This window comes from Balaenoptera musculus, chromosome 7 (genome assembly GCF_009873245.2).
Source record: "Balaenoptera musculus isolate JJ_BM4_2016_0621 chromosome 7, mBalMus1.pri.v3, whole genome shotgun sequence".
In the NCBI taxonomy this organism is placed as follows: Eukaryota; Metazoa; Chordata; class Mammalia; order Artiodactyla; family Balaenopteridae; genus Balaenoptera; species Balaenoptera musculus.
This window is the reverse complement of record NC_045791.1, coordinates 84,081,748-84,095,375: the sequence shown is the minus strand read 5'-3', so window position 1 is coordinate 84,095,375 and position 13,628 is coordinate 84,081,748. Positions and strand designations below refer to the sequence as shown.

General features: G+C 40.0%; 1 protein-coding gene across 11 annotated transcripts in view; it reads left to right on the top strand.

The window, feature by feature from the left end:
• KLF7 (Kruppel like factor 7) overlaps positions 1 to 13,628 on the top strand; it is a 107,624-nt gene that overhangs the window by 81,641 nt on the left and 12,355 nt on the right. For 10 of the 11 annotated variants that reach the window (XR_005020595.1, XR_005020594.1, XR_005020592.1 and 7 more), the window contains one exon: positions 11,875 to 11,998. The exons of the other annotated variant lie outside the window; for it this stretch is intronic. Coding sequence is in view for 3 of the 10 variants with exons in the window: in XM_036857906.1 (XP_036713801.1) it covers positions 11,875 to 11,998 (124 nt within the window). In the remaining 7 variants the exon portion in view is untranslated. The remainder of the gene's footprint in view (positions 1 to 11,874; positions 11,999 to 13,628) is intronic. 11 annotated transcript variants of the gene reach the window in all.

Below are 13,628 nucleotides of genomic sequence, written 5' to 3'. Positions count from 1 at the left end.
AGTGTCTGGTGCTTTGCATCAATTCAGTAACTCAGGCCCTAGCACCTAGTTGGCTTTTGGGTGAGCAAGTAAATGGATGAATGAGAAAAATCAACATGGAGCATAAATAAATGAGTACATATTTTATTTTATGTAATAGTTATAAATGCTTTTGAAATTCTGGAAAATAAAGCCCTTGTCTCATTTTTCCATCACTCCCGTAATCTAAAAACCTTGGGAAAAAAAAATATTTAAAATTCAGCTGGAATCTAAGAGGAACTCTGAGACAGTTTTCCAAAGCAGAGTTAATAACATGGAGTATTTTTTAGTTGTAGCACATACACCCTGAGAAGGGACTGCCAAACTATGGAGTGATGTTTACTGGTTACTCTTTTTCCAGTTTTTTTTTTTAATGTTTATTTATTTATTTATTTATTTTCTTATTAGTCATCCGTTTTATACACATGAGTGTATACATGTCAATCCCAGTCTCCCAATTCATCCCAGCACCACCACCACCCCCCGCCGCTTTCCCCCCTTGTTGTCCATACGTTTGTTCTCTACTTCTGTGTCTCAATTTCTACTCTGCAAACCGGTTCATCTGTACCATTTTCTAGGTTTCACATATATGTGTTAATATACGATATTTGTTTTTCTCTTTCTGACTTACTTCACTCTGTATGGTAGTCTCTAGATGCATCCATGTCTCTACAAATGACCCAATTTCGATCCTTTTTATGGCTGAGTAATATTCCATTGTATATATGTACCACATCTTCTTTATCCATTCATCTGTCAGTGGGCATTTAGGTTGCTTCCATGACCTGGCTATTGTAAATGGTGCTGCGGTGAGCACTGGGGTGCATGTGTCTTTTTGAATTATGGTTTTCTCTGGGTATATGCCCAGTAGTGGGATTGCTGGGTCATATAGTAATTCCATTTTTAGTTCTTTAAGGAACCTCCATACTGTTCTCCATAGTGGCTGTATCAATTTACATTCCCACCAACAGTGCAAGAGGGTTCCCTTTTCTCCACACCCTCTCCAGTATTTGTTGTTTGTAGATTTTCTGATGATGCCCATTCTAACTGGTGTGAGGTGATACCTTGTAGTTTTGATTTGCATTTCTCTAATAATTAGTGATGTTGAGCAGCTTTTCATGTGCTTCTTGGCCATCTGTATGTCTTCTATGGAGAAATGTCTGTTTAGGTCTTCTGCCCATTTTTTGATTGGGTTGTTTGTTTCTTTAATATTGAGCTGCATGAGCTGTTTATATATTTTGGAGATTAATCCTTTGTCTGATGATTCATTTGCAAATATTTTCTCCCATTTTGAGGGTTGTCTTTTCGTCTTGTTTATGGTTTCCTTTGCTGTGCAAAAGCTTTTAAGTTTCATTAGGTCCCATTTGTTTATTTTTGCTTTTATTTTCATTACTCTAGGAGGTGGATCAAAAAAGATCTTGCTGTGATTTATGTCAAAGAGTGTTCTTCCTATGTTTTCCTCTAAGAGTTTTATAGTGCCTGGTCTTACATTTAGGTCTCTAATCCATTTTGAGTTTATTTTTGTGTATGGTGTTAGGGAGTGTTCTAATTTCATTCTTTTACATGTAGCTGTCCAGTTTTCCCAGCACCACTTATTGAAGAGACTGTCTTTTCTCCATTGTATATCCTTGCCTCCTTTGTCATAGATTAGTTGACCATAGGTGCATGGGTTTATCTCTGGGCTTTCTATCCTGTTCCATTGATCTATATTTCTGTTTTTGTGCCAGTACCATATTGTCTTGATAACTGTAGCTTTGTAGTATAGTCTGAAGTCAGGGAGTCTGATTCCTCCAGCTCTGTTTTTTTCCCTCAAGACTGCTTTGGCTATTCGGGGTCTTTTGTGTCTCCATACAAATTTTAAGATATTTTGTTCTAGTTCTGTAAAAAATGCCATTGGTAATTTGATAAGGATTGCATTGAATCTGTAGATTGCTTTGGTTAGTATAGTCATTTTCACAATTTGATTCTTCCGTCCAAGAACATGGTATATCTCTCCATCTGTTGGTATCATCTTTAATTTCTTTCATCAGTGTCTTATAGTTTTCTGCATACAGGTCTTTTGTCTCCCTAGGTAGGTTTATTCCTAGGTATTTTATTCTTTTTGTTGCAGTGGTAAATGGGAGTGTTTTCTTAATTTCTCTTTCAGATTTTTCATCATTAGTGGAGAGGAATGCAAGAGACTTCTGTGCATTAATTTTGTATCCTGCTACTTTACCAAATTCATTGATTAGCTCTAGTAGTTTTCTGGTGGCATTTTTGGATTCTCTATGTATAGTATCGTGTCATCTGCAAACAGTGACAGTTTTACTTCTTCTTGGAAAAGAAGATTGGAAGATTTGGATTCCTTTTATTTCTTTTTCTTCTCTGATTGCCATGGCTAGGACTTCCAAAACTATGTTGAATAATAGTGGTGAGAGTGGACATCCTTGTCTCGTTCCTGATCTTAGAGGAAATGCTTTCACTTTTTCACCATTGAGAATGATGTTTGCTGTGGGTTTGTCGTATATGGCCTTTATTATGTTGAAGTAGGTTCCCTCTATGCCCACTTTCCGGAGAGTTTTTATCATAAATGGTGTTGAATTTTGTCAAAAGCTTTTTCTGCATCTGTTGAGATAATCATATGGTTTTTTGTTTTTTGTTTTTTTTAATTAATTTATTTATTTTTGGCTGTGTTGGGTCTTCGTTTCTGTGTGAGGGCTTTCTCTAGTTGCGGCGAGTGGGGGCCACTCTGCATCGCGGTGCGTGGGCCTCTCACTATCGCGGCCTCTCCCATTGCGGAGCACAGGCTCCAGACGCGCAGGCTCAGTAGTTGTGGCTCACAGGCTTAGTTGCTCCGTGGCATGTGGGATCTTCCCAGACCAGGGCTCGAACCCGTGTCCCCTGCATTGGCAGGCAGATTCTTAACCACTGCGCCACCAGGGAAGCCCAATCATATGGTTTTTATTCTGCAATTTGTTAATATGGTGTGTCACGTTGATTGATTTGCATATATTGAAGAATCCTTGCATCTCTGGGATAAATCCCACTTGATCATGGCGTATGATCCTTTTAATGTGTTGTTGGATTCTGTTTGCTAGTATTTTGTTGAGGATTTTTGCATCTATATTCATCAGTGATATTGGTCTGTAATTTTCTTTTTTTGTAGTATCTTTGTCTGGTTTTGTTATCAGCGTGATGGTGGCCTCACAGAATATGTTTGGGAGTTTTACTTCCTCTGCAATTTTTTGGAAGAGTTTGGGAAGGATGGGTGTTAGCTCTTCTCTAAATGTTTGATAGAATTCACCTGTGAAGCCATGTGGTCCTGGACTTTTGTTTGTTGGAAGATTTTTAATCACAGTTTCAATTTCATTACTTGTGATTGGTCTGTTCATATTTTCTGTTTCTTCCTGGTTCAATCTTGGAAGGTTATACCTTTCTAAGAATTTGTCCATTTCTTCCAGGTTGTCCATTTTATTGGCATAGAGTTGCTTGTAGTAGTCTCTTAGGATGCTTTGTATTTCTGTGGTGTCTATTGTAACTTCTCCTTTTCCATTTCTAATTTTATTGATTTGAGTCCTCTCCCTCTTTTTCTTGATGAGTCTGGCTAATGGTTTATCAGTTTTGTTTATCTTCTCAAGAACCAGCTTTTAGTTTTATTGATCTTTGCTATTATTTTCTTTGTTTCTATTTCATTTATTTCTGCTCTGAAAATTCCAATTCCAATTTTTGTTTGTTCTTCTTTCTCTAGTTCCCTTAGGTGTAACGTTAGATTGTTTATTTGAGATTTTTCTTGTTTCTTTAGGTAGGCTTGCATAGCTATAAACTTCCTTCTTAGAACTGCTTTTGCTGCATCCCATAGGTTTTGGATTATCGTGTTTTCTTTGTCATTTGTCTCTAGGTATTTTTTGGTTTCCTCTTTGATTTCTTCAGTGATCTCTTGGTTATTTAGTAACGTATTGTTTAGCCTCCATGTGTTTTGTGTTTTTTACATTTTTTTCCCTGTAATTGATTTCTGATCTCATAGCATTGTGGTCAGAAAAGTGCACACTTGAGAAGAAAGTGTAATCTGCTGTTTTTGGATGGAATGTCCTATAAATATCAATTAAATCTATCTGGTCTATTGTGTCATTTAAAGCTTCTGTTTCCTTAGTAATTTTCTGTTTGGATGATCTGTCCATTGGTGTAAGTGACGTGTTAAAGTCCCCCCTATTATTGTGTTACTGTCGATTTCCTCTTTTAGAGCTGTTAGCAGTTGCCTTATGTATTGAGGTGCTTCTATGTTGGGTGCATATATATTTATAATTGTTATATCTTCTTCTTGGATTGATCCCTTGATCATTACATAGTGTCCTTCCTTGTCTCTTGTAACATTCTTTATTTTAAAGTCTATTTTATCTGATATGAGTGTTGCTACTCCAGCTTTCTTTTGATTTCCATTTGCATGGAATATCTTTTTCCATCCCCTCACTTTCAGTCTGTATGTTTCCCTAGGTCTGAAGTGGGTCTCTTATAGACAGCATATACATGGGTCTTGTTTTTGTTTCCGTTAAGCAAGCCTGTGTCTTTTGGTTGGAACATTTAATCCATTCACGTTTAAGGTAATTATCGATATGTATGTTCCTATGACCATTTTCTTAATTGTTTTGGGTTTGTTTTTGTAGGTCCTTTTCTTCTCTTCTGTTTCCCACTTAGAGAATTTCCTTTAGCATTTGTTGTAGAGCTGGTTTGGTGGTGCTGAATTCTCTTAGCTTTTGCTTGTCTGTAAAGCTTTTGATTTCTCCATCAAATCTGAATGAGATCCTTGCCGGGTAGAGTAATCTTGGTTGTAGGTTCTTCCCTTTCATCGCTTTAAGTATATCATGCCACTCCCTTCTGGCTTGTAGAGTTTCTGCTGAGAAGTCAGCTGTTAACCTTATGGGAGTTCCCTTGTATGTTATTTGTCATTTTTCCCTTGCTGCTTTCCATAATTTTTCTTTGTCTTTAATTTTTGCCAATTTGATTACTGTTTGTCTCGGCATGTTTCTCCTTGGGTTTATCCTGTATGGGACTCTCTGCGCTTCCTGGACTTGGCTGGTTATTTCCTTTCCCATGTTAGGGAAGTTTTTGACTATAATCTCTTCAAATACTTCCTCAGGTCCTTTCTCTCTCTCTTCTCCTTCTGGGACCCCTATAATGCGCATGTTGTTGTGTTTAATGTTGTCCCAGAGGTCTCTTAGGCTGTCTCCATTTATTTTCATTCTTTTTTCTTTATTCTGTTCCGCAGCAGTGAATTCTACCATTCTGTCTTCCAGGTCACTTGCCCGTTCTTCTGCCTCAGTTATTCTGCTATTGATTCCTTCTAGTGTAGTTTTCATTTCAGTTATTGTATTGTTCATCTCTGTTTGTTTGTTCTTTAATTCTTCTAGATCTTTTTAAAACATTTCTTGCATCTTCTCAATCTTTGCCTCCATTCTTTTTCTGAGGTCCTGGACCATCTTCACTATCATTTTTCTGAATTATTTTTCTGGAAGATTGCCTATCTCCATTTCATTTAGTTGTTTTTCTGGGCTTTTATCTTGTTCCTTCATCTGGTACATAGCCCTCTGCCTTTTCATCTTGTCTATCTTTCTGTGAATGTGGTTTTTGTTCCACAGGCTGCAGGATTGTAGTTCTTCTTGCTTCTGCTGTCTGCCCTCTGGTGGATGAGCCTCTTTTTCCAATGTTAAGAAAGCTTTGTGACATTTTCTCTCTCAGTGTCTTTTTTCCCCAGGTGGTTTAAATTCTCTAGTGTTGCTGAGTGTGATGTGAAAGCAATTGATGGGTCTTTGCTGGTTTCCTCTAGATGTGCTAGGTGATAATATAAACCCATTACAGAGTACCCTTTCTCCTTTCCATTTTGCTTTTTCATTTCCTGATCTGCAGAATTTCAAATTCCTAATCCAAGTCCTAAGGAGACTAGGACCCTAACATGCCCGATAACAGAAATCTAGTAGCTACATTTTTTAAACAAATAAAAAGAAATAGATAGAATTAGTTTTAACAGAAACCTAGGTACATCCACGTCCTAGTCTCCTTAGGAAATGGATTAGGAACTTGAAATTTTGCAGATCAGGAAATGAATGCAGAAAATTTGCATTAGCAATGTTTATTTTCAAGAAACTTTTAATGCAAGATTCTGACACCTGTTCATATTTCATGCAACAATCTATATCTTAAAGGCAAATGTATAGTGCAGTACGTTTGACATATCACTTATGCTCTCCCAAACCCATCTTCAGTGAGAACCTCTACCAGTGAGTTCCGTAAAATGATGCACTTGGTTTCCCAGAGGGGATGTTGCTCAGGAGACTGATCCCAGGGTTGAGATGAAGGTTACAGGAAGATTTTCGGGACACTCCTTTTTTAGGCTCGGGCAGATAGGGAAGAAGTGGGAAGTGATCTTTGATGGTGAAGGAATAGTTAATCCATTGTAGAGTTTCACATTGTAGTCCCTGTCACAGAGGCGTGGCCAGGTTTAAACAAGCAAGCAAACATTTTCTACTCTTATGCCAGTTCAGTACATAGAGAGGGACTGAAATCACTCAGGCTGTCCTGCCCCTCTGCTGTACCTGGGTCTTTGTTGCAAATCAGGATGCTTTATTCATGCAGTGTCTTTTACAGGATTGAGCCAGGCCCTGCTTTAGTGCTGTTGGTATCACAATGAACAAAAGAGATGCCTGCATGAAGCTTATACTCTCCTAGGGGAAGCAGACAGTAGTACACACAAACAATATGCAGTCTAATTTCAGAGCGACTAAGTAGTATATAGAAGGTGACAGAATCTGCTGTTCAGCAGAGGATGGGGAGGGTAGGTCTCTCCGAGGTGGAGACATTTGAACATTGACCTGAATGATGTGAGGCAACAAGAGTGTTCCAGGTAGCAAGTGCAGAGGTTCTGAGGTGGGAGCAGCCAGATAGGGTGTGGGGAATCAGGTTGGCGGGGGCAGATCATGTAGACTCTGTACTACAGGACCTTATAGGCTTTTGACTTTTATTCTAAAAGCAATAGGAAACCGTTGGAGCATTTACACTTTAATATCTTCTTAACCATTTTTGGGTCATGAACTTCTTTGGCAGTCTGGTGAAGCCTGTGGAACCCTCTGCAGAATAATGTTTTTAAATGCATAAAATAAAATCCAGGGGATGTTAAAGAAAAAAATTATATGGAAATATAAAGATTGAAACCCTCTGTAAGGGACACACATGCTCTGATTTACATTTTCAAAGGGTTGTTCTGACTGCTGCAGCGAGAATAGACCGTAGGGGCCAAGGATAGAAGCACAGAGACCAGTGAGCTTGGAGCCAAGCTGTTTTCATCTACTCTGTAGGGCAATGGTCTCGAAATAGGGTTGTGCAACACAGTCTTTTTGAGTGCAGGAAGAAAAATTTATAACTTCTATTTATATTTAATTGACCCTAATTCTTTTAAATTTCTATATTGAGTGTATGTTTTATAATATCCTAATATATTAGGACATTAGTACATTTATATAATTCATGAATAAATCTACATGTATTGGAGGTACATGTTCAAAAGGTAATGGTGACAATATATTTTGATCAATCAAATGTGATGATTGTGATGTAGGAAGAGTTACTCTGTAAGAAACTAAAAAAAAAAATGCCACACTGCTTTAGACCACATTCCATTTCAGAGGCCATTTTGTGGGGAAGCATGAATTTGTGCCATGATTCAGCCTTGCTAAATGTCAGTCCTGTTTCTCAAGCATCCTTAACTCTCCTTAAGAGCCCTCATATGGCTATAAATCTATTTACACCTGATTAGACCTACTATCACGTCTGACGTGACACATACTCCCCCAGGGAAATGTTTCCTGGGGTTAATAACTTCCAGAAAGGAAAAGTAGTTCTTGATGTTCCCCCTAAAATTCAGAGGATTCTGAAGAGCATCTTCTACTGCGGGCCCTGTGAACCGTGCAGGCACTGTCGTGCTCTCCTGTGCATCCTCTTTGTCACGTGCTTGCCTTCATTCACACACTCCTTCAGGACTTGAGTCCTGATGTTTGAAGCCTGTCTCCCATCTGCCTGTCTCACAGACACCTCTCTTGAACATTTTTGTTCACTCTTGAGATGCAGTGAGCCAAATGCTGGGCATTCTAGGTGCCGCAAGTGTAGCGTGGGTCAGGGGTATGACATTTTCTGTTTTATACCCTGGAATAGGACCTGGAGTGGAGCAAGGAGAGAAGGGAGGGTGAGGCAGATGAGCTGATTTTGCATGAATCTGCTCAGTTATTACTGAACTGCCTTTTTTATTTCTTTCTTTCTCCCTCCCTCCCTCCTTCCCTTCTTCTCTATCTCCCACTCTCTTTCTTTTCCTCCCTCCCTCCCTCCCTTCCTTCCTTCCTTCCTTCCTTTCTCCCACAACCCTTTCGCCCCCTGTCTTTTTTTTCTAAAAGACTTTGTTTTCTTTTATAAAGAAAGCCGTTCTTTTCTAAAGAAGGAAACCCAAGCCTTTCATAAAATGAGCAGAAATCCTCAGGTACGGTGTTAGGATAAAAACTAATGCGTTGTGGGTGTAGGTTGTTCTGCCCCCAAGATCCAGCAGTCAGGTGTTGGTGTCTGGGGGATGTAATCTTGGCCATGCAAAGTACTGATGGAAGAATTTCACTGACTTGAGGGTAGATATTAGTTTGTGGAAGTGGGTACAGAACCCAGAAACTAGGCCAGCCTAACCACACTATTTGTGAGCTTTAGATAGGAAATTGTATTCCCAATTCTTTGTATTTTTTCCTGTCCCTCTAATTTCTGAACTCTCCCTGTTTCAGGCACTACTCCTTCATTTGGCTGAGTTCTTTCTTGGTTATTTTAAATTTCTTATTAGTGAGTATTTGTGGAAATGGCAACTGGTAGGTCAATTAATCAGGAGCTAGAAAAATAACTTGATGAATCACCGTAGTATAACTTGGCTAAACGAGCAGGGCACAGAGGGTCTTGTCCTTAGTGTTATTCTGTATAGCACCTGCTGCAAGCAGGAAACAATGTTAGGTGACACGATTCAGAGCTAAGTCAAGCTGTTTGTAGTTTCTGTCTGTGCAGTGGCAAAAGGGACACAGCCACTGGAAGGACACTGAAATAGCTACTGGGAAGAGGATGGTTGGTTTGTGCCAGGAATTAACAGAGCATCTACATTATTTTCTGGGAAATAACTAAATCCTTGATATTATTTGTCAGAATAAAACAGAACAAAACTGGCTAAAGAAAATTCAGCAAGGGGAAAAGCAAACACTTGGAAATTTTTTTAAAAAATACCCAAAGACATCTACTTTAATCTCCCTCATTTTCTCTCTGTCCTTCCTGTGTCCTTCAGAATGTGGTTGCCTATGATGAACGGGTCTGTTCGATTGTGGGATTGATTCTGGGGACTGGATGTCTCTGCTCGTTGCTGTAGGATGTCATGGGATTTCCAGATGCCTTGTTGCATTTGGGGTATGCTTGGTACCCAAGGTTCCAGGACTCTCCAATTTTACTTGCTTTTGAAGGCCTTTGGGGGTGGAGGGTATTTTGAATTTCTGAAGTCTTTGGTGCCTCATTCTCCATTTCTTGTTGTTGTTTGTGCCAGATTTCCTTGAAGTAACAGAGCCTTGTGGGTGATCAATAACATTAAGTAAATGATGCCAACAGGCCTCTCTGAGAGGGCACTTCTCTCTCCTACTTGGGTCTCTTATTTCTCCTTCAGCATCCCACTCATTCAGAGCAGATCTAAAGAGCACAGTTTTTCTGGTCCATTCTCCATCAGTATACTGAAAATACTTAAAACTTAAAAAGACTCTCTGTTTTCCAATATTTAGTTTGCCCAGAGTGACTCCAGACCCAGCTGTCTGGAGCCTGAGCCCTGGAAGTTTGTACTGACGGCCAGTGAGACCTGTCTCCTCAGCAGCCTCTAAGAATATAGGCGAACGGAGAGGAAAGGGGGTTCAGATTAATTGAACATTTACCTTGTGCCAGGCTCTGGAAATGCCTTATACACAACAACTTATGTGAACCTCACGATAAACACAGGCATCTCACCCCCATTTGACAGATAAGGACACTGAGGCCTGGTGTCTGCAACGAATGAATAAGATCCCAGGTGTGCTAACTCCAAAGCTGACTTGACCCCTCCACTCTTCACCTTCTCTGCAGCAGGCGCATTTTTCCAAAATTGTGGCTTTAAGGATCCAGAAGGTGAACTTTTAACACCGCTCAGTGATTCTTTTTTTTTTTTTTTTTTCTGGTTTCCAAAACTGAATGGGTTTCCTCCTGTGCTTCTGGCCCTCCTTCATGTCCTCTTGGTTCGATTGAAAAGAAATGCCTGTGTTTCTCATTCCTCTTCTCCATGGGTTTTACAGAGCAGCAGCCCACTAGGGTACCAATTTAATGAAATGAAATTTTCCATCATGTTTGGTTCAATTCTAGGTGATACAAATAAAGGATTGTGAATGCTTTGTAGTTAGGTTCAAAGGGAAGGAAAAAGGTGGAAAGAAGAAAGTGGGTCAAGTATAGTACCTGGGCAATGTCTCCTTAAGTGCTGCCTAGTGAAGGTTGAGCTATTAAAAATGGAGGAATAATGGGGCAGCCGTACTACTTCGGCACTTGTGTATCTGGAAATTTCAGGTTTGGCGGTTTATAATACTTACCTATGCCAGGCGTTGTTCTAATTTATATATAGTACATATGTATATTAATTTATCCTCTCCAAACCCTTTAAGGTACATATCTCTAAGAAAACAGAGGCACAGAGATGTTGATTAACTTGCCCAAGGATAGACAGTTAAGGGCGGAACCAAAAGTTGAGCCTAGGAAGGTTGGCTTCAGAGCTGTTGACTGCTATGCTAACCAGCCTCTCAGTTACAGGGCTCAGTAACTCTCATGATTTCAAAGATCATTTTTCTTCTTATTAGAACCAGCCCACCATACAGTTGGAAGGGTAAATATTTGTCATGTTTGAAGACAGACGTTGATGGGTTAAAAAAAAAGGTCTTAGGAAAAGTCATGTACTTTCTCTTCCATATTCCTCCATCTGTATTTACTGTGCGAAAAGGTCACTTGAGCACAGAGCTCGAATTTCGTGCTTCTAAGCAGCTTCACTGTGGCTGAACCCTTGCTCTACAAATTGACTTTAAAAATATTTTGTAATAATGTGTATCACGCTCAAATATGAACGCTCTGGAGTCATTAAGTGATGAGCTTCTTAAATAGGACTTTTGCAACTGTATTTTACATAAATGCCGGGAATCGTTAAGTGATTTTTGTTTTACTCTCAAATCGTAGCCTTTCCTCGTGACTGTCCATCCACTTACATTTACTGGAAGGAACTGGGTTTCTGGGAGACCTGAGCTCTTTGCCTTGTCAGTCAGCTGCCTGGCTACAGTGTGTGGTAGGAGGGAAGAGAGGGGAGAAGACTAAAAAGGCCAAAATGGTAAATTACTGTAGGTTCTGGAGAAAAATAGAATTAGAAGCATTTGTGGTTCAGATGAAAATAGCACATTTCCTTTCTGCTTGGAGTCGGGGGAAGGGGGTCAAAGTGCTCCAGGGAATAGAAAATAAATAAAAATTGATCCCTCACCAGTTGAAGGAAATGCTCTGACTCTGGGAACTGAAATGACAGCTCCAGATTTGAAGATCTTGTGAAACCACTTTTGAAGGTTAAAAAATAAAATAAAATAAAATAAAATAACAACAAGAAAAACACCAGGAGACTAAAAAAAAAAATGTGACATACTGTGTTAGGAAATGCAGTCTTTCAAGAATGATTTCACAGCCCTTTTCCAAGACTGTAGAATAGGTAGCAGACCCTGATCAGGTGTGTGCCCGTTTTGTTCCTGTCGCTGACCATGGTCATTCCATCTCTTCTTGCAGGTGAGAAGCCTTATAAGTGCTCATGGGAAGGGTGTGAGTGGCGTTTTGCACGAAGCGATGAGCTCACAAGGCACTACAGGAAACACACAGGTGCAAAGCCCTTTAAATGCAACCACTGCGACAGGTAAAGAAACTTAGAAGCTGCTGGGATGGGGAAGGGAGATGCTGAAATGGGTGGGAGGGGGGGCTGGTCGTGTGCTCTTGGGTTTATCACAAGCCTCTCTTGCAGAGACTCAGGCCTGGGAATGCCTTTTACTTCTCCATGGAGAAAACCAATTAGATAAGTGTGCCTCCTTGCATGTAACCAAGAGATGATATGAATTCTTGGGTCAGTTACATAAGTATTTAATGAGCACCAGAGCTGTGATAGTCACTGAGTATCAATAAGACATAGCTCCTACCCTCAAGGGGATGATGTGACAGATAATTTTAGTATAATAGGAAAAGTGATAGGATAGAGAATGGTCACCTGTAGCTTCTGATCTTTTTATTAACATCAATACTATTTTTCCTCATCCTTAATAACGTGAAAGAATAGAAAGCCTGCTTAATGGAGGGAAGGTTAGTTATAAGGCTTTCCTTTAAAGCACTATTAGAAATGAATTTGCTGAAGAGAGTTCCCATCCTTTGAGGGGCCTGAACCATCCTTTCTTCTTTGAAAATAGGTACAAAGGTCTAAAAGTTGGTGAGGCTTTGAGAACTTATCCTATAATTCAATTTCAAACCTTCAGCATTTGATAGTGGAAGAAAGAGCACGTAGCAGCAGATACTACGCAAGTAATAGTATCTGACAGCCCTGGCATTATCAACCAATAAACCCCAAAATGGAGACTCTGCAGGCCAAGGTGAAGGCAGGATTAGGTTTAGACATAATCAAATAATGGGCTTGCATCTGAGCGTGTTAGCCTTCTAATCCTATTTCTGTGTTTAAAAGGAAGCTTAAGAAAATTAACCATCTTTTTAATGCACTACTAAAGGTCTCGGTTATGATGAGAAAAATGCTTCTAATACGATAAAAGCCCTCAAAGCCTCAGGGTTCCCCGGCTCAGCCAGCAGTTCGCAGGCTGGCAGGAGGGGTGTGCAGGATGTCTGCAGAGGCCTGGCTCTCCGTCGGAGGAAATGCGGTGGTTTTCACATCCTGCCCCCCTCATCACTGTGCCGGCACCTCCCTCACCAGACCTTCCTCTGGAGTAGTGCCTGTTTGTTTGGAGAGCAGGGCAAGAGTGACCAGATCTCATGGGTGGCCAGTTGGCTTGGAGCTCCTTTAAGATGCTTATAAAGGAGCATTCAGGTTTTTCCTCCTTTTTTTTTTTTCCTTTTTCCTGAAGAGGCTATTTTCCTCTTATCTTCATTCTTGAAGAACTAAATAAAGCCCCCCATGCCTCCTGGAGCCCAAAGATAACCTCCCACCCCAGGGCTGAGGAAGTACATTCCATGAAGCTATTGTCTCTCATTCCCTTGGAGCTCTCTTCTGCTACCTAAAAACACAACCTGTTTTTTCATTTCTATCCCATTACCTCAAAGTCCCCCTAAATGTATGTGAATCAGCAGCTGTTCTTCTACAGATTATATTTCAGTGATGTTTCTCCTTATTTGATATCTTCTCTCGACTCCCATCCCAAGTTCATTCCTCTCTAACCCTGGCTACTAATAAAGAAGTTATATGGATGGTGACTCTTTGACCACAGTCCTTTGAGGAAGAGCCTTATATCAGTGGGGATGAAGAGGATCCTTTGTGAGTTATCAAAGTGTGG